The 20,724-nt window shown below is 50.0% G+C and overlaps 1 protein-coding gene across 1 annotated transcript in view; it reads right to left on the bottom strand.

The window, feature by feature from the left end:
* Window positions 1-20,724, bottom strand: part of TCF4 (transcription factor 4) — a gene marked incomplete at both ends in the record, with an annotated part of 105,935 nt that overhangs the window by 84,095 nt on the left and 1,116 nt on the right. The window contains one exon of the mRNA XM_079548340.1: window positions 20,308-20,380. Within this exon, the coding sequence (XP_079404466.1) occupies window positions 20,308-20,380 (73 nt within the window). The remainder of the gene's footprint in view (window positions 1-20,307; window positions 20,381-20,724) is intronic.

Here is a 20,724-nt window from a genome sequence, read left to right as displayed (position 1 = left end):
AATAAATCCCCTTAGCCAAAACAGGAAATCTCTCAGCGCTGTTTTTCGCAGCCTACTCTAAAAACGGGGAACCCAACTTTGATTCTGGGGAAATTCTGCCCACAACAGGTTGGGGGGAAGCAAACAATTACAAAAACGCAGCAAACGAGACTCTTCTCAGACAAACACATAAAAACAAAGGTATTTTTCCTTCCTGGTTGCTTCTGTCCAAATGTTTGAAGAAAATGTAACGAAGATAACAGCAATCTTGACAAACTTCATGCTGAGGAGGAAGAGGATTTCCTTCGCACTCCTTGTCTTGCTCCTGCTCTCTGCCGTCCAGAGAGACAGTGCAGAGCTGGCCAGGGACACACACATGTGCCCAACCACTCACACTCAGGGGAAATGTCCCCACGTCGATGCACACTGCCTGGTGTAAGGTCCAGGGATTGGGTTGGAGCAGCAGAGCTGCTGGCACGGGGACAAGCCGACCCACATGGAAAAAGGATTTAAATCATTTTGGTTTCTGCTCAGGGCGACTGCTTGGAGAAAAGAAATAAAAAAATTACCTGTTCCAAACAGGGCCTTGGATGTTCATCGGTCACGAGAAATGCAACGCAATGGAGGAGCAGCAGGTTCTCAAAGGGATGCTCACAGCCTAACCAGGATGGAGAACTGCATGAAAATATCAAAGACCTACGTGGACAAAGAGTGAGAGCCCCGCACTGGAAAGAACAAAGGAACCACATCTTCCCCCTACAGAAAGGTGCCCTCCTTACAGCTCAGTCTCTCTTGCAGGGTGCTGCCTGCCTCACGCCCTGCAGACAGGACAGCTGACTTCCTTCCGTTCACGATCAGACTGTAAGTAACAGAAGTACCATCCCATGAGTATTCCAAACCCCGACAAATACTTCCAGAGCCGACGTATGGGGCAGAACTGGGGCAGCTCACTTTCAAAATGCATTTCAAGCGCTTCTCCATTTCAGCAAAGGAATTTGACATCGCGCTTCTGTCCTGGGAGCGCCTTCCCCTCCCTGCTTTGCTGAAGCTGAAGGAGGAATCCAGCCCACTGCCTCACCACACCTTGACCTCTTACAAAACCTCCTCCCTCCTGCAGAACAAGAGTACCTAAACCAGAGAATCAGAAGGATCTGTCTGCTTCAAACCCAGCAGCTCAAAGCCACGACTGGAACCACAAAGCGAAAGACTCAGTTAGGCCTTTTGGCACCTTCAGGCAACCACCATAGGTGTCCCCTATCCCACCAGCAAGGTCCTTTCTGCTCTCTGCATCACTGTGTCCCTTTGTGCACTCGAAGCCAAAGCAGAGGGGTCAGGCAGTGTCCTCACACAACCGCACACAGCATCCCGGCTTCCAAAAGACACCTTTTAAAAATAAAGCCTCTCTTTTTTTCAATGCCACTCTCTTGTCATTTGTAGTTAATTCAGGCCTCTCCAAGTTTTTCCCTGTGCATCATTCCACCGTAGTTTTTATTATTATTTTTTAATCCCCTGAGATTCAGAACAGGGAAAACTAAAAAAAAAAACCAAAAAAAAAGGTTCATTCTCTACACTGCACGAAAAAGAGCAAAAAATACTCAGTACGATGTTCTCGAGACTTTCTTTTACCCCCTGCATAACAGCAAACAGTGCTTTCCTTCACTTTAAGCAAGTCTTCCACCTGACATTATCTTATTAAGTGTCGTTGGAGAAGAAAAACAACCCATTTGCAGGATAACGTCCACTTAGGGCTAAGTCCCTTCCAGGCTTGAAACAAAAGTCACTACCCAAAGAAATACCCACATTTATCTTGCCCTTCCTGACACAAAAGGAAATCCTGCAAGACCAGAGTTCCAAGTCCGCAGCCACAACGCTAGGAAACAATCCAGAAATTTCCACCTCAGTGCTGCCTGCGAGAGCGCGGCTTTGAAGGAAAGAGAAAAAACAACAGGCCGTGCAAGGGGAGCTGCCGCGGCAATTTGTCCATTCATTAAACAAAGGCAGAAGGCCCCAGACCAGAACTCAGCCCTGACACAACCCACACACACCGCCAGCCCCACGGCACCGCCGGACCCATGGCCCACGGGGCATTCCTCAGCAGCACATCCCATGGACAGCCGTGCCATAGGGCATCCCTCAGCAGCACATCCCATGGACAGCCGTGCCATAGGGCATCCCTCAGCAGCATCTCCCAGGGACGGCCATGCCAGGGGGCATCCCCAGCAGCACATCCCATGGACGGCCCTGCCATGGGGCATCCCTCAGCAGCACATCCCATGGACGGCCATGCCATAGGGCATCCCTCAGCAGCACATCCCATGGACGGCCATGCCATGGGGCATCCCTCAGCAGCACATCCCATGGACGGCCGTGCCATAGGGCATCCCTCAGCAGCACATCCCATGGACGGCCGTGCCATGGGGCATCCCTCAGCAGCACATCCCATGGACGGCCATGCCATAGGGCATCCCTCAGCAGCACATCCCATGGACGGCCATGCCATGGGGCATCCCTCAGCAGCACATCCCATGGACGGCCGTGCCATGGGGCATCCCTCAGCAGCACATCCCATGGACGGCCGTGCCATGGGGCATCCCTCAGCAGCACATCCCATGGACGGCCGTGCCATGGGGCATCCCTCAGCAGCACATTCCATGGACGGCCGTGCCATGGGGCATCCCTCAGCAGCACATCCCATGGACGGCCGTGCCATAGGGCATCCCTCAGCAGCACATCCCATGGACGGCCGTGCCATGGGGCATCCCTCAGCAGCACATCCCATGGACGGCCGTGCCATAGGGCATCCCTCAGCAGCACATCCCATGGACGGCCATGCCATGGGGCATCCCTCAGCAGCACATCCCATGGACGGCCGTGCCATAGGGCATCCCTCAGCAGCACATCCCATGGACGGCCATGCCAGGGGGCATCCCTCAGCAGCACATCCCACGGACGGCCATGCCATAGGGCATCCCTCAGCAGCACATCCCATGGACGGCCGTGCCATGGGGCATCCCTCAGCAGCACATCCCATGGACGGCCGTGCCATGGGGCATCCCTCAGCAGCACATCCCATGGACGGCCGTGCCATAGGGCATCCCTCAGCAGCACATCCCATGGACGGCCGTGCCATGGGGCATCCCTCAGCAGCACATCCCATGGACGGCCGTGCCATGGGGCATCCCTCAGCAGCACATCCCATGGACGGCCGTGCCATGGGGCATCCCTCAGCAGCACATCCCATGGACGGCCGTGCCATAGGGCATCCCTCAGCAGCACATCCCATGGACGGCCGTGCCATGGGGCATCCCTCAGCAGCACATCCCATGGACGGCCGTGCCATAGGGCATCCCTCAGCAGCACATCCCATGGACGGCCATGCCATGGGGCATCCCTCAGCACACCTCCCAGGGACGGCCATGCCATCCTCAGCACACCTCCCAGGGACAGCCATGCCATGGGGCATCCCTCAGCAGCACCTCCCAGGGATGGCCAAGGGGCAGCAAGAGGTGCATGGACCGCTCAGCCTCCCTGAACTCTGAGAGCATCCATGGCCCCGCCGTGGCTGGAATAGCTGGGTGAGCCCGGCCTGTTCAGGAAGTGATAGGAACCTACGTCTGCGGATAAATATTATGAAAGTTTGAAAATATTTTTCTTTCAACCAAAATAAAGCCTTGGTGGCCCCAGCACACCTGTAACTCAGGCGCTGTTCCCTGCAGCTGGCGATGGGAGCAGCTCCAGGGGCTCCAAACAGCCGGCACAGACCCAGGAGGACACCGAGCCCACCGAGACCCCCGTGTGTGGGGCAGGAGGAGCCCGCAGACCCCCACATCACCAGCAAGGGGTAGACGTGGCTGCACTGCAAGGCACAGCCCCACCGTGATGAGCGCCGGGACCCTGCTGGGTCCCACAGCCTTAAATGAAAATGGGATTTAATCTTGGACGTTTATATGAAAAAGGGCAAGTGAAAAAAAATCCTAGTGCTTTTAGTCCCTTTTCAATAAGTTATATCAAATAATGTCTTTTGCTAACTACATTAGAGAGCAATTATGACTTAATGGCTGTCTAAATCCATTATCAGTGTACATTTAACCTTTCAATATTTAAAGATAATATTTAATTTGGGCAAATTAATGGACTGCCTGTGAGACCAAATATATCTATTTAGTCTTTCTGGTTTTCCATCAGTGATATTTCTCGTTAGATATCAACCTGTGCGACGAGCAAACGACTGGAGAAGTTCCCTGTATTCGTACCTGCAACGAGCGCTCGCAACTCGGCGCTAAAATGGCTGGGATGGAAAGCAAAATCCTGAAAAAACACCGCTTTTATCCGCTATCGCCGCTAACATCATTTCCATACCACTCCATACCACAGCTGCTTTTGATCCTGTAGAGAAAACACATTTCCACAATTGCCTGTGTTCTTAATTACCGCTACATTAATTTTTTTTTTTTTTTTTTTTTTTTGTACCGTTCCCATCTTTTAACCTCTGGCTTACAAAACTATCTCTGCACAGAGTTCTTATTTCCACGAAAATGAGCGCCGTGCTGCTCATGAACTGAAGACTCTCTCAGCACAAAATTCCTATTTCCAAATAACTTACACACGTCGGCCCCGGAAAACAAACAAGCAAACGAAGCCTGATTACCCAAAGACCAAAGGACTCATGAAAGACCCCGCTCCTTTCATATCACAGTTGCCATGGAGTCCTCCTGAAATTTCAAATTAAAATGTACACTTCCCAGCACCAATTCCCCTGCTCGTTCCAGTGACCAAAAACCACTCGTTATTTAGGATGGCAAATCAAAAGCGGTTTTAATCACCTTTATCCCACCTTCCTTTCAGATGGCTGAATCAACAGCCAGGTTTTCAGCAACGAAATTCATCTTCTCCCAACTCACAGATAACATCGTGTGGAATTCTGATCGCTTGCTCGGATGACTAATTACACAGCAAGGAAAGCTTTAACTGTAAATGTAAGGCACAGATACAGACATTTCAGTTCGAGCGATGTTGTGTTGAGGGACATGGTTTAGAGGGAGCTGTTGGGAATAGGCGAACGGTTGGACTGGATGATCTTTTAGGTCTTTTCCAACCTTGGTGATTCTATGATTCTATGAGGGGAAAAAAATCATCCTCATTTCAGAGGTACTGAGATTCGGTTTCAAAAAGGAGGAAAGAAGCAGGGAACACCTTAAAATACTTTCCTCCTCACCATGCAGCCGTCTAGGCATGATGCTCTGGTGATGTCATCCTCAGAGTCTCTCTGCTCTTAAATAAAAAGGTGATAACATTCAAAGTTTGCACTATTTAAATAAACACAGGCAAACTATTGCACTTCACCAATGCAAGCCTGTAAGTGACTGCAAATGCATTATCATGTCAAAACCTGGTGGAGCTCCAGAACTAGGTTGACATCTTATTCACATATTGAAAGGTTAGAGGTGTTCCTCTGCGAATAAGGCACTTTAAATATAGTTTGACTTTGCACATTGTGTACGCTTATGATTCCGTCGTGCTGCTTATCGGCTTCCGTGACAAAATGCAGAAAAGTTTTTCAGTTGCATGAGTCTGGCAGGAATCCACTGACTTCAGTAAGGCTACAGCCAATGCAAGCCACTGCGCACAAGGAGAAGCCAGGCTGACAGCACGCGGCAAACGGAGCGATCCCTCCTCCTAGCAAAGCCAGCGGGGCCTTTCCTCGAGTAGGAATCCTTCGGATTTGGACGAGAGTTTAAGAAAAATCCCGTGCAGATTACATCTTGACCCTGAGCAGTAAAGAGGGTTTAACAGCAGCAGAGCTGCTTACGCCACCGCTCGCACCCTGCAGCGCAGAGCGCTGACTCGTAGCCCAGCACCGCGTGCTGCGGGGAGCGCGGCTGCAGCGGGTCGGCATGGCAGCCCCAACCAGGAGGCAGGACTCACCTGTTTCAGCTGTAATAACAAAACGAGTTCTGGTGTCTGCAGTTAGGGCTCCCTTACAGCCCCACAAGCCTGCAGGTTAGGCAAACAAGTTAGCTTACTTTAGCAACAAGCTCCTGAAAACAAGCAGCAGAAACCTGCTGCACACACGCACGTGGTGTGTATGCGCACTAGGAATCTGCACAAAGGTGCTCCACCCTTCTGCTACAACCTAAGGGAAAGCAGAAGCATTTCATTCACAAGCTGCACGGGAGGGTTTTCCTCACCCAAAAAAGTGTAGAACCCAGAGCTTCGAGAGAATATAAGCAGGAACGCATGGCACACCAGCCCCCAACTGTTTCCTTTCAAAGCATGGAAACCCGCCGTTCACCCCTTCTTACCTCCAGGAGCCCGCGGCTGCCTCCATACCCAGATCCCAGCACCCATGCCCACCCGCACAGAGCCCACCCACAAGGCACGTTCCTGCACGGCTCGCTGGGAGGGGACAGATGGAGATGGAACACGCCATCAAAGTGCTGGAACAGGCACCAGCGAATGTATACTGGCCACGATGAGATTTTGTCAAAACACTACAATAAGACTTCTGGCCATCAGGGCTGAGATGCTGGAATGCTATTCCAAGACAACTTTTGGATCAAAAACCCCACACATTTTAAGATGAGAGTAAGGCAGCCCAAGCAGCACCAGGCACCTGGACCTGCTAATCCTAAACCTCCCTTCCAGGACCGGCTTCCTTTTAGACACGCTAATAAATGGCACTGATGCATAGCCCTGTGTCTGCAAACACAAAAGAAATACTCCGCAACCCAAGTCTCTCAAGATAAAGATCAATGGCTGGCAACCAAAGACCGCGGGATGGTGAAGTGTGAGTGGCCAACCTGCTACCTGAAGGGGAACGGCTCAAGAATGCGGGCTTACTCCTTTTTAAGAAATCCATCAGTTAAGGAAGCGTACTTTTTTTGTGCTGTCACTTGTGAGACGCAATAGGAATCCCAGCTGTTCATGGATCTTACGCTACAGTACCTGACAGCTCACATGGAAAACACAGAACACAAGGGGACGGTATGCAACGGCATGTAAAAGAGCACAATTCCCTTCCAGCCCTCCTACCGGAGTTTGGTTTGAACCAAGCACCAACCACACACCATCAGCGTGACCACCGCTAACACTCTGGAGATAGAAACACAAACATGTATGCAACACTTGGTTTTGTCCACTAAGGACATTGTAAATAATCTGCTGAAACGCTCCCGAGAGAAGAAAGGAGATAACGCGTAGGCAAGAACGGCTTTGAATTCATTGCGAAGTGTTGTCCTCAAGCAAAGAAATTGTTCTGGTTCAGAATCTGCACTTCTTCCCAGGAAATACACGTTTTCCTCCCTCTCTGACACCAGCACACAACCCCTGGGGCTGCAGGAGTCCATCTGACCACAGCCCCCAGCCGCCCCAGTCCTGCTTGGGTCCCCAAAGCCCCCACAGAGCCCTCCCCGCCCCACAGGATGGCCATCTCCAACCAGAGGAGCCCTGCTCGCTCTGAATCACGTCCTCAGGCTTTCTTGGCGCAACGGGAATAGGTACCCCACTCAATGGGGAGACTAATTCTGCCCGCATCGAAACATCTGCTGACGACTACAGAGCAGACAGAGAAGCTCTATTGCATAGGGAGTTAACTTCAAGCCCTAGGGACAAGCAGAAGACCTTGACCTGCACAGCAGACATGCCACCAGGTCCCTCCCCACGGGAAGTTTGTCTCCAGCTCAGCTCTTTCCAGGGAAAAATACCACCGAGGCTCAGTCAAAAGGGAATTACTGGTAAGCTTCTTAGGTGCAAGCTCCGAGCCAAAATTAATCTTGAGACAATTAGATTCAGCTCTATTCAGCAGAAGACAGTTAAGCCCAAAGCTGTAGAACCCAACACCAGTGAAAATGAGCTTTGAGGCTCGGTGCAGCCAGGGGAAGCGGCTGAGCGGAGCTCCGCGGAGAGGCAGCGCACCGGAGCTGGACGCTGGTAGGACCAAGGCTACGTGGGGGCCCTCTGGCAACCACCAGGATGAGACAAAAACAAACAAACATTGTTATGCCTTTGCAAACCTTATTAATTTCAGAAATTACAACCTCTGAAACCAACGCCAACAATTAGGAATCAGAGATTGTCCTCTTGCTGTCATCTTAAAAGCTAAAGAGGACTGCATCTACGGACCTGAAAGAAGATAATTGTTGGTTAGACTTCTGTTTGCGACCATCAGAAATGTTACCTTAATTTGGCCTTAATGACCTATAATCTCTTTTAGCATATGGCTTTTAGAATGGTTATTATTCAGCTTGATCTATGGCTATAATGGAGCAGAACAGAACTGTGGGTATAATTAAAATAAGTTCCTGTAAAAGTGGAATATGTAGTACATTGCTAATGTGTAAATGACTAAATAACTTAATTAGGTGAAATGAAGTGCACTTATAACCACAGATGCTTAAGCCGAATCATAATAATGTTGTGTATGTGAATATATTTTTTTAAATATGTTTGTAACCCAAACAGTAGGACAAGGAAACACAAAGCATACACCAGCTATAAGAGTGGCAGCGTTGGCTTTTTTTTTCTTAAAGGGAAGCTTTCTTTACAAACTAACGTGAAGCCGGTGGAGAAATAATGCTTTTACATCACTTCAAAACACTGACAGGAAACAACTTATCTACAGGTCGCTCCTGTCCCAACAAACAGCAACATCTACAGCAGAGCACCTAATAAAATAATTCTCCTGGGCAAGCCTAAAAGAGCAAACAAATAAACCGAGCTCTCCTTTTCCAGGCCCACCAGTTTGGATCACGCCTTTCCGCTCCCGTGCCCATCTTCTTCATGATCATGAGTGTGTAGGGCAATGAAATGTACAAATCCGCAGAGCACGGCAGACAAAGAGCCCCTCTCACACAGAAGTCAGCAGGAAAATTCCCACTGCTTTCAACATCCCAAAGACTGGGTTCCAGCTCAGGGGGAGAAGCACATAAAGTGCACTTGACGATTCAAAACATGGGCCTGATCTTGACAGTCTTCCATCTGAGACTGTCAAACTGAATACGAGCAGCTCTAAAAATCACTTACAGCACTTGCACTCATTGATTCATCCATATTCATTCTTCCTCTCTCACTGAATCCTTACTGTAGGTGAATGTAACATAACCATGAGCATGATGAGGAGATGAATAAGACAAATTATTGAATGTGCTCTTGAAGGAGGCTTCAGCCAAATAAGCAACCAGGAAATGCGTACTTTAATTTCACAATGAAAGATGAACAGGATGAGGACGGGGCGGTATCTTCGCGAGGAAAGAGCTGGCATGTCTTCCTCCCAGAAAGCAAGGATGCTCCCCAGCCAAAGTGGAGATATTTCAGACTGCAGCCTATGAGATTCCCAGAACGCTGGGATAACACGGCAGAGCTCCAGGGGTGCTGGCAGAATCACGCTGAGTTATCCCAGTTGTGGAGCCGGCAGGTTACATAAATCCCCCACCCCTTCCTTCCGCACGCTATCTATTATGTCCCCATTACCCAAAAGAGAGGGGAGGTTACCAAGACACTGTGGCTAGATCACGTTCCCCCATCGTTTGTTTCAACTTTCTCACATTCACTGATTAGCTGCTTCTGATAAGAAGTGCAACACGCGCTGGATTTCAGAGGGGGTCCGACTCAAGAGCTGTGAACACGACCCCCAGAAAAGCCTTTCCAGCAGAGCTCAGAGCTCAGGCAGCAGCAGCCAGCAGTTCTGGCCATGTGCTGTAAGGAACTTTCCCAGTTCCACCAATCGCTACAAAAGATGCTCCTCCTTGAAGTCCTCTCGGGAAACTGATTAAATTAGAAAAAGATCAAAACCCTTTTCAGCCTGAAAATAATTTGAAATCGCTACAATGAATGCGGGAGAGCAGAACAGCTCTCGTATGTAAGCAAACCCACTTTAAGGCAAAACTTGGACTGAATCAAAAGTCTTGGAACGACAATTTGGAAGCTGCTGCTATTAGTCACCGAGCTGGAATAAAATCAAAAGATGCTTCTAATGGGGATGCACACCCATGGCCTGCCACTGGGAACGGCCTCACAGGGAGGGGAGACAACTCGAAGGACATGCGGACAGAACAGATGAAACGGCAGCGCAGGGACACCTCCCCAGAGCTGCACTCCGAGGAGCTCCCACCTCAGCCCCATCCTTAGGAAATGCATCCAGTGCAACTGGGGCCCTCAGCCCTCCAGAGCACACAGCACAAATGCGGTGGCATCTTTAATAAATACAATAAATACACAAGCAATCAAGTAGGACAGTGCAGCTTTCCAGTCTATGTGATGCGGGCTCTCGATGCTTCGGAGCAAAGGATTTTATGTTAAAAAAAAAAAAAACAACCAACCAAAAAAATAAGGATTCAAACAGACCCAGGCGATCTTCGGTTCCATCTCATTCAAGCCCAGCCGTCTACACAGCAGGTGTACGGCCACCAAGCTCTCCTTAGCCATGATGGAGAGTGCTTGCAGCAGTCATCCACCCTAAGCCAGCACCTTAAAGAGGCCACACAAAGTTTATTTTTTCCAGCCGCGGGGATAGAACTGAGCTGAATAGGAAAAAACAACTTTATATTAAAGAGAATAAAGCTGCTTCTTTTATAATCCCACACTTTCTATTTAAGCTCTTTCCATTTTGGATTAAGAAAATAACAATTCTCCATTACGCATGGCATTAGATGCTGCCCTGTTTTCCAACACATCTCAATTTTGCCCAATGGAAATGAGGGGGAAGATTTTTTACATTTAAGAATGCGTTAAAACCCAGATCCGAATTTCCCAAAGGTTAAAATGTCGTATTCTTGGTACAACGAATGCTGCCCTCTCCTAATGCTGAGATAATGTGGGCACTGTAATGCAAACACTAATCACAGAATCACAGACTCGCAGAAAGGCTTAAGTTGGAAAGGACCCTGATGATCATCTAGATCAAATCTCCCTGCCACAGACAGGGCTGTCACCTCGTTTTCCAGTTAAGGCTCAGATTACAGCGATATCAATTCCTTCCTCCGCTCCCATGTCTTCACTTCCAAACTGGAAATAGATCACTTCGTCCGAGCCGTAAGCAGGGAAACGCTGGGACAAAAGGGGAGGATGTGGGAACACAGGCTCCAGTGGCTGTCCAGACAGAGCCACACCACGACGTGGCCCAACAGAGTTCATGTTCTGGACTTTGGAGAATCTTCACGTTTGGAGAAGTGTTCCCCTGACGACCCATTTCACGCTCAAAAGCGCAATGGAAGAGCTCTCTATTCTGGATTTGTGCTGCAAGAAGACTAAATCTTGCCCTACAGTGCTCAGATAATGAAGGTTTAATGAACTGCAGCGCTTTTCCTGTCCTACAGAGCTCGCATTCACGAGTCCGAGGAAAGATTAGAAGCAAGCCAGCAACAAGGAAGAAAGACAGACGACAAAATGCCACACATCTGGGCACTGGGCTGCACAGGGAGGTGAGGTGACAGCGGTGCTGACCCCGTCCTGCTGCAATAACCTGAGCTCTGCCCCAGGCCAGGTGTTTGCTGTCTGCTGATCCATGACCCTGCCCCGCTAACCCCTAGCTGGGTACCAGCGTATCTGCAGCATCACGGACGCTGCAGTTGCAGGGAGGCAGATGCCAAGGAGCATCAGTACTGCCCAAAGCACTGAACCAAACCTCGCCACGAGCACGAATCCAAAGCACCTTCACCACTGCACTGCCACCAGAGCCAATTAGCTGACTGGGTTAAAAAGCAGATAAAAAGAGAAAACTAGGAGAAGGGGAAAGACAATCTCCATTAGTTAATAAGCAAGCTCATAAATTAAGTGTTCTGATTCCTGATGTTTATAAAATATCTAATTTCAGAAACATGAGTTTTCCTTGTTTTTACAAGAAGGCACAGTAAGTAAATTCTTCCTATGTAAGTAAATCTTTCCGAAGAATATTAAGCCAACAAAGCCATTCCATGCAGAAAGCAGAAGTTAAGAAAAGCATTTGCTAACAACTCCGATCCTGAAGAATAACAATCACGTCTCTAATCATGACTTCACACACAATACTGAAGGACGGTATCAAGCAAGATACTATGCCATAAAGGTGGCTAAGGAGGGCCCAAACGAGGGAAAAGAGCAAAAGTGATCCAAAAAAACAAGAGCAGAGGGCTGAGCAGCAAACCTGCACCCATGCTGTGCAAGCAGGATGACAAACAACGTGCCGGACAGGAATGGCACACCCGAAATCACGCAGCGCAGAAAAAATCAGGAAAAAGCATTCTGCAAATCCTTGCTCCCGCTGCCCCTTCACATCTCAGCCACAAACAGATGGCATGGAAAAAGCACCCCGGGTCTGAAAAACCAAACAACGTTTTGAAGTCAGATGCAGTCGAACAAGTGGATTTGGTGCAGCGCTGCATGGAGCGCTCACAGCCTCGGCTCCACGGCACTGCGAAGGCTGCACCAGCATGCTCTGAGTTTCAGGTGGATGGGATCCATGCTATGCTACATGAAGTGGTCTGCCAGAGGTTCTGCAGCCCTGGAGGTCATGCTGGATTAGCAGGGAGGGCAAAGGGCAGGCTGCTCTCACAGGTCAGAAACCAACCAGCAACAGATGCCACTTGCTCCAACCACTCAAACTACCTCGCTGCCGCCCTTCTCCCCAAACATCCGCTGCATGAAATCAGTTATGAAGCCGAATGGAGCTCAGGGTTAAGAATAAGGAGTGCTTATCCCCAGAGCAGCACCAGGGCACCAAGCACCTGCTGCGACTGTCAGGGTCAACACGGCGCACAGCCCCAGTAATTACAGACACAGACCTAGGAAGAGCCAGAAACAATGCAACACGGCAGCACTTCAGCCCGCCAGACCTCGGGAGCTGCACCCCGCGAGCACACAGCAGAGCAGGGAGGAGCACTGCGGTTTTGTTGTGTTTGCTGCCAGGCTGAAGGCTCCCACGGCCGCATTCAGCCCAGCGCCGTGCCCAGAGCCAAGTCCCCAACTTATCAGAGAGGTTTGTAATGGAAATGCTGACAGCCCCTTCAGTCTAGTGGCACTGGCAGGTGCTCCCACAATGCAGGACATAATTCAATCAGGCTTTTGGCTGACGTCACGAAGCACAGAACAACTCAAATGCTTTATGAACAGCACCAGAACCCCTGAGATTCAATTACAGTGCTGATATTCGATCAGGAGTCGTATTTAGCTGTTTTTAATACAACAAAACCTTTGTACGGGTTATTTATCAAATAGGTTCATCATATTTAAATGTACAGTCAGAGGGAAGAGTGCACCGCGTCGCGTTAATCTGACGAGCCCAAATCCTTAGGAACAAGACAGGCTTTTATTCAGGAAAACCAGCACTGGGATTTACACAGGGGTCGGATTTTTGTATGCTACACAGCAAGAAGAACTCACTGAGAACTAAATCCCTGTCCTCCTATGGACTACACACATGAATTAAGTCAGTGATTTCCTTATTTTCCATCCCCCACCCCACCCCCCAGATTTCTGGACCCTTAAAATTATCCCAGTGAACATCCAGACCGCTTCGCAATGAATGTAAACTATGAAAGGGTTTTGCATTCTGTTTTGTTTTTTTAAAGTAAACTTTACCGAAACCCTTAGAAACAGCCCGCGGCCCTGAAAGGATCCACAACATCAGTGAGAGCCCACAGGCAGAGCCTCTCCATGCACAGGGGCAGAAGCACCCGGAGACCCTTCCACCAGGTGGAAAGAAAATGTCTGTATTGGACAAACCAGCTCCAGGGGGATTAGGCAAATTTCACCAGCGTGCTCCAGAAATACAGCAGTGCCTGTGAAGTGCTGTTTCCAAAACAGATCGACACCCAGACAGACGACAATGGGTCGCAGCTCGGGATCATCAGCACTCCCAACAGCTGTCCTGAAATACCCCAGCCTGACCGACGCAGCAGCGCAGTGCCTCAGCAGCCGCATCGCACCGTGCAGGAGGTGCTTCCTCCCCACCTCAGGATCCGGGTGCTAAAGCCACCTCTCCCCACACCTGGCTCAAAGAGCAGCATGCCAACACTAGTCTGCAGCTCGGCTGCTTCTCCTCACGTGGGCATGGCTTCGGGTAACGGACCCAGACCCAAGCAGGGATCCGGGCAAAAGCATCAGACCCAGGCTTGTCCACAGGCAGGGCCATCACGCGAGTTTGGGAAGCTCTGGGCAGCACCAACGGGCCAGATCCCGTTGGATCCCACTCAGTGTCCTCCATGGGACAGCTGAACAGACCCCTCGGCCACACAGGCAGCACCGGCCACAGGACGGCAGATCAGGAAGCCTGGTGGTGACTTCTACTTGGCCAACAACAGCATGGGGTAAATGTCATCAAATTAAATGACTCAAGGGCCGTAGCTGCCCTTATCCCTCTTGCCTTGTGAGGGACAAGAGGAACTCTGCCGGCTGCCTGCAGACAGCTTTACAGGCTTCAGGATAATAGACAGCATCAGACTCACAGCATCCAAAATTATTCCCACTTCTGGAAATGTAATTGTTACCATTTTCCAGCCACGCTCTGACTGCATCCAGCTCTCCAGCACTATTTATCTGGGAGAATTTTGGAGCAAAGTCTTCAAAGCCTGAGAGACGCCAGCCCTGCTCTGTACTGAACGGTCACAGCTCTGCTGCCCCGGCTCGTGGGCACGGATCTGTGTGACAGCATGGCACCAAGCACTGTGGCCACAGCCCCAGGGCCACCGGCTCTGCTCCCTTCCGGGCCCTCCTGACACAACTTTCCAGCTACAAAATGTAGTTTACCATTAGAAGTAAATGTTTGATCTGTAAAGCTTACAGAATGGCTTTGTTTATCATAGCAGATGAAAGAAAAAAAAGGGAATAATTTTAAACTCGAAACAAAACTGTTTATATGACAGCTTTTAGTGCTCCATGATTCTGTGCATTTAAGAGAGATTCAAGCAATCAGCAGCATAAACTTTCATTACATAGTTCTATTATATATGTTTATGTGACTTGGTTGCTCGTCTGTTATTTAAGTGATCTCCTCGTTACAGCAGTGGGGCAGAAGTATTTGCTGATCTTGTCAAAAAGCATCAGGCAGTTCACTGGCAGCGCCCTGCGATCCCAGAACAAGTGAGCTTAAACCCTTCTGGAGGTAAACCCAAAATGAAAAGAGATTCTAAATTCGGCAATTGTAGAATTACGGGGGGAGGGAAATGATATTAATTTTTAAAAACTTACACATTCCTTCCGCAGTAGCCAAAAAATGAGTGCAAGCGGTTAAAGACGAAAATGTGTAACCTGGTGCTCAGCAGCCACAAAGGCTGACCATTATTAACGCCTATTTCATGTTCCCTGGGAATTCGGTCAATGGAAGCTGCTTTTGCCTACAAGAATCAATGTGGATCTGGGAGCGGAGAGAGCGCGGATCTCATGGGAAGAAGCCAACCTTCACCTCACGCTGCCCAGTGCCCCTCTTTTCTGCACCCTTCCTGAGCACACCGCACCAGCTCTGCACAGCTCCCCGAGCCCTGGGCAGCCCCCAGCTCCCCATTCACCACACACACCTCCCCCATGGAGAACTCCTACCCGCGGCACCATTCCCAGCACTACCAGTGACTGCAGACCTGGGCTGCGGCACGCACCAGCATCTCCTCCAGGTGACATTTGGCTGGATCTGGCCCCCGAGCCATACAGCCTCTCAGACAGCTAATGTGTGTGTTTCTGAATTATTAAATGTATTCAGGAGCCCTGACAAGGTAGATATACAGCGATGATGACAAAAAGCATTTCTAAAAGAGCTGCAGCAGCCGGGAGGCACGGCTGAGCTGCCTATCACTGATCGTGCCCCACACAGCCCTTTTGTGGACATCAGCTCAGGCCCTCTGCCATCAACCAGGGCTACTTCTCAGAAAGGAGAGGGAGTTCTCTCTGCATTTTTCAGTCGCCAACGTGAGAGCTTAACCTCCAGCTTCAGAAGGAAGTCACCCGCCTGCTGGGGAGTGCCCTGGGATGCTCCCGAGGGATGCGCCCCGGGTGGGACTCAAACAGCAGGAACTTCTCCCCTGCAGCGCTCAACTCCTCCAAGCGGGCTCAGCAGAGCTGGACAACATCTCTGTAAGCAAAGATTCAGCTCCTGCACATTGGCACGGCAGCGTGAGGCCGGCCCTGCAGCGCGGTCCCATCCTGCCCACTTGCAGGGAGCAACCTGAGCAATCGGAGCTGGGAGGCGGGGAGCATCCCTCTCCTTAATCATCATCAGAGGGCATGGGGGTGGGAAGCATGGCTGGTCTTTGTGTACCCCAGCTACATCCCGAAGGAGCAGCATCCGTGGGGCCGCAGTCGGGGTTTTGGTACAGCACTGAGCAAACCACCCTTCAGCCACGCACACGAGCACCATCACTACATCCCTGTGCTGCTTCTCCTTCCTTGTTAAAAAGTACCGATGCATAAGCTAAAAATTCCTTTTCTCATTTTTAACTGCGATCCCAAAACGCCACCCGTGAGACAAAAGCACTCTTCCAAAAATCCCGCCACGCTGCTCCTGCTGGCACCACGGACCCGTGCATAACTCCAAGGTGTGCCCAGGCTGGCCACTCGATATCCAAACACTGCATCTCCAGACGGAGGTTACAGTGAATCAGTTCTGATAAGCAACTGATCATGGCGAAATGATGCCTCCTACCCTGCAGCCACAGCCCTAAAAATGCCATGCTGCTGCTTCCTTACACTATTTTCCTGTCATTTGCTCACAGGCACACAAAAAGTTATTTAAAAACAAACAAGCAAACAAACAAACAACAAAAAAAAACCAACAACTTCAAAACCGAGCAGAATTTGTGATTCCCTCATTTAGGGTGTATTAATTTGTAATCGCTGTTATTCTAATGCAGGACAAGCCTTAATCAAACTAATGGCGAAATTAAAAGCAAGTCTTTAAATCCTTTAAACTGACTTAGCCGAGCGCAGCGGTGTCTGTGCTGGAAGGATTTTCTGTGCTGCAGGAGAGGCCCATCAGCCCAATTCGGGCACTCTAATGCTGCTCCCCCCCACGCAGCGCTCAAACACACACAGAGTGGGCATCTACAGCAGATGCTACAAAACTTAGGTAAAATGCAAGACTTAATTTAGCAGAGGCAAGAATTGAGCCCGATCGGGAAGATGTGGGCTTTGATTAACAGTTCAAAAACCGAAATATGCCAAACGTGACAGACCGAGCGAATTCCCAGCGCCGCAATTGCTGCAAATCTGCTTCGAAACCCACCCTGCAAATCCAGCAGCAGCGATGGCCGCGCTCAGCGATCACAAGCGTGGCACACACTGAGCTCATGACTGATGCCTGCACCGTGGAAGCCGAACTATGCCGAAAATTTTAGGAAAGTTCATTTTATTTTAGCAACTGCCCTAACAACAACAACAACAACAACACAAACAGCAAACCTCGCTTCCTTCTATGGTGCGAGCGTTGCTCAGCTGAAGACGCAGGTATTAAATCGCTTAACAAATGCCATATAAATCTGAGCTAACTCCAGGGGAGCTTTCTCCAAAATCAGTGCAGCCCTCAGCAGCTCCCCTGGTCAGGTCAGAGTCCCTCAGCCAGCATGGCTGAATTGTTTTAGTGCTCTCTGCTGAACACCTGCAAACATCAAACGAAAACTCCTGGTCCTTTGCTGGGTTGACAAAAGCCTTTCATGTGAAAAATGCTCCATGGGAATGTCACGGCTGTGGCTCAGGTTACATTCCTTTCTCCCGCGCAGCCTTCACCATTTCTCAACATGGTAAGAAGCCATATTTGTGAAATTAAAGATTAAAAGGAAACGTGGCTTTACTTTATTTCCATTCACACGTTACAAATCACAACAGAGCATCATATACGAGACGTGTAAAAAAGCCATCAGGATGACTTTAAGCATGAAATACTACCACGCTTCCTAAACTACACTTAGTTTCACTTCGCTGCTTGGCATTACTTTTCTTTGGGGCCTTTTTTTATTTTCTAATAAGAGAAGTTTCAGCTCCACGCAGAGGAACGACACCCGTGGTTCCCCCTCGCACCAAACCGTGGATGTTGGCAGAGGAACAGCAGCTTCCCCGCTACGGGAAGCTGAGGCTGCAGGAGGGCATCAGCCCAGCAGGAAGGACGCGCTGCACGCCGGCTGCTGGACCTCGGCGTTAGCAGGACACAGATCCAGCACAACAACCTGCACGCACGCACTGTGAAGCTCCCTTCAAAGCTTCCCCGCAGCTCCACAGAACGCTGCCGGGTGTCCGCACGCAACCCCGCATTTCCCAAGCTCTGCTCGCTGCAGGAGGCAGTCAGAGCACTTCCCAGCAGTGAGCCGTGCACCCAGACAGCTGCCAGCACAGCACACAGCCCTGCGGCCGCAGCCAGCGCCCATGCAGACGTGCATTCTCACAACTTTTTGGACACCGCTGCTCGCTCGCTACGCCTCTCCGCATCTCACACCAAGCAGCAGAGGTCTGGGAAGTAAATCCAAGCCGATCTTCCCTTCCGAGAGCGTACCCTGCGCTGCACATCTTTGTGCAAGCAGTGTGCCAACGCACAGAATGTGTCTGTACTGAGCCATCGCCCTGTGCCACCAGGCTGCTTGTGCGCACGCACAGCAGGATGCTGTGGGAGATCCCAGGTGCTGCCCGGGATGGGCCCTACCTTAACCTTACCCACCTAACACATCATTTGTACCTGCTAAAGGATGTGCCAAGGTTACCTGAATGTTTTCAGGCTCAGAGACAACAAAGCAGCAGCAGCCCTCTGCTTCCCTCACTGCTCAGATTCGCTCTGCTGTGTTATTTCTGATCGCAATGCCCTCCCAGATGAGGTTTGCGGTGCATTTATTCAATAGAGCTGCCCAGTTAATTGCTGGTAGACCAAGTGTCGTCGCTGCACTGGCCGCTACCTACGTAAGCATGGCAAATTGATTCGTCTGGCACAAATACTTTTTGCTTCCCTCCAACGGAAACAAATAAAGGGAATATTATGTATTTGCTTAAATCGGGTACTTAAACTACGTTTAAATTCAGAGAGTGACAAAAAAATGGGATTAAAACGTTCAGCCTGTGTAACATGAGGCAAAACGCGTTCGGAAAGTTACTCAGACCTAACAATGTAATTCTCAAAATCACTACACTCGTAACAGAACCAAATCTGCAAAAATAAAGGATGGTATTTTGCAAGTCTGAGCAGAATAAAACGCGTAGAACGAATCCTTAATAATTGCAGGCGGCACTCGGTGCAGCATCCTACAAACGCACGCCGCAGACTCCTGTCAAATTTCAAAGTCTTTCTTCGTAAATAAAAAGTTAATTAACATCTCGGCGCCTCTCCTAACAACGGTTCTGAGCAGCGCACCGAAGAGGTTCCTTTAACTGAGCGCCAACTGCCAACGCCAGGCACAGAGCTGCACACAGTGACGTGTTCCTATCTGGGTACCCACGGGCGCCTTGCAGCGGGTCTCATCCAAACGCACCGTCTGATGAGAGCAGCTCCGCTCCACCCGGCTCTGAGCCGCTCCGTGCGGCCGTCCTGCAGCTCCCGGCAGGGCCAGGGGCTGCGTCCTGCAACCGAGCGCTGCCGCACCTCGCCCAGCTCCACAGTACAGCCAGGAGATTCCCAGCGCCTCGGCGCCTTCGCTAGCTTTACCTCTCATTCCTCAGGCGTTTAAAAGCCTCTGCGTAAAGCTACACTTGCCAGACAATTATTGCACACATATGTTCCGCCGCAACCAACTCCGCTATTTCTTTTGTCATCCAGCAGGACTCCTGCTTTACAGAAGGCAGAAGTTGCCCACAGAGCCCGGCTGCAGCCAAACAACCGCACGCACAAACAAACCCCGGGCAGCGTCAGGGGCTCGCCAGAAGCGGGCGGATATTTGGGAAGAAAACGCCTTACTTTCCATCTTTCCATTCAGCAAGAAAAAAAAAAAATCACCCTTTTCCAATGGCGAGGAGCACCGCCGCACCTTGAGAGCTCAGTGCCGGGGCTGCGTGCTCCATTCATTATTTAATCCCGGCAGCCTTCCTTATTTACCAAATTAATTCCCCTGCAAGATGCTTTGATTCTCGCTTCTCAAGTATAAAGTCAAGTGTAAAAGTATAAAAGCCCTCGAGGCTAAATTAAAAAAATAATAACAAAAAACTTAAACTACCCTCACCTTGAACAACGACACACAGCAGGGATTTAAAAAAAAAAAATCATAAATCAGTGCAAATGCTGCGAAAACGCCTTGTGGAAATAGCAATAATAATACTAAGAGTAACAGTAGGAAGAATTCCACTCCGTTCGTAATGGATGTGCGCCCCAGAAGAGATTACCACAACCACAACAAAGGTAATGCCTATGGATAAATAACAGAGCATCGCAGCCGCGCGCTGAACAAAGCGGGTACGTACTTGAGCCAGTAAAATGTCCACTCGCCAAGGAAGTTGGTCCATTTTTGCCACTGCTCACGGGAGGTGAAAACATCTAAAAAAAAAAAAACAAAAAAAAAAAAACAAAACAAAACGACAAAAAAGCAACACAGAGACGTTACTACGGGAAAAGCACTGTCAGCCAAAGTTCCTCCGCTGCAAACTCTGCCCAGCCCTGGGGACAGCCCCACACGGAGCCCCCGGCTCCGCACCCCCAGCAGCACCCCGGGAAACGCAGCGCAGCCCCGCGCCCGGATCGCTCCCCCCAATCCTCGCTGGTTGAGGAAGGCGAAAAAAAGTTTGTTGGGCAAAACCTTGGCCATAAAGGTAGCAGCGTCCATCCGCAGCCCGCTTTAGGGTTCTCCTGTCATCCGTGTGCCCAGATAATGACCGTGCAAA

Source organism: Tetrao urogallus, assembly GCF_951394365.1.
Source record: "Tetrao urogallus genome assembly, chromosome: Z".
NCBI classification, from domain to species: Eukaryota; Metazoa; Chordata; class Aves; order Galliformes; family Phasianidae; genus Tetrao; species Tetrao urogallus.
The sequence above is the reverse complement of the archived record's forward strand: the minus strand, read 5'-3'. Positions and strand labels throughout refer to the sequence as shown.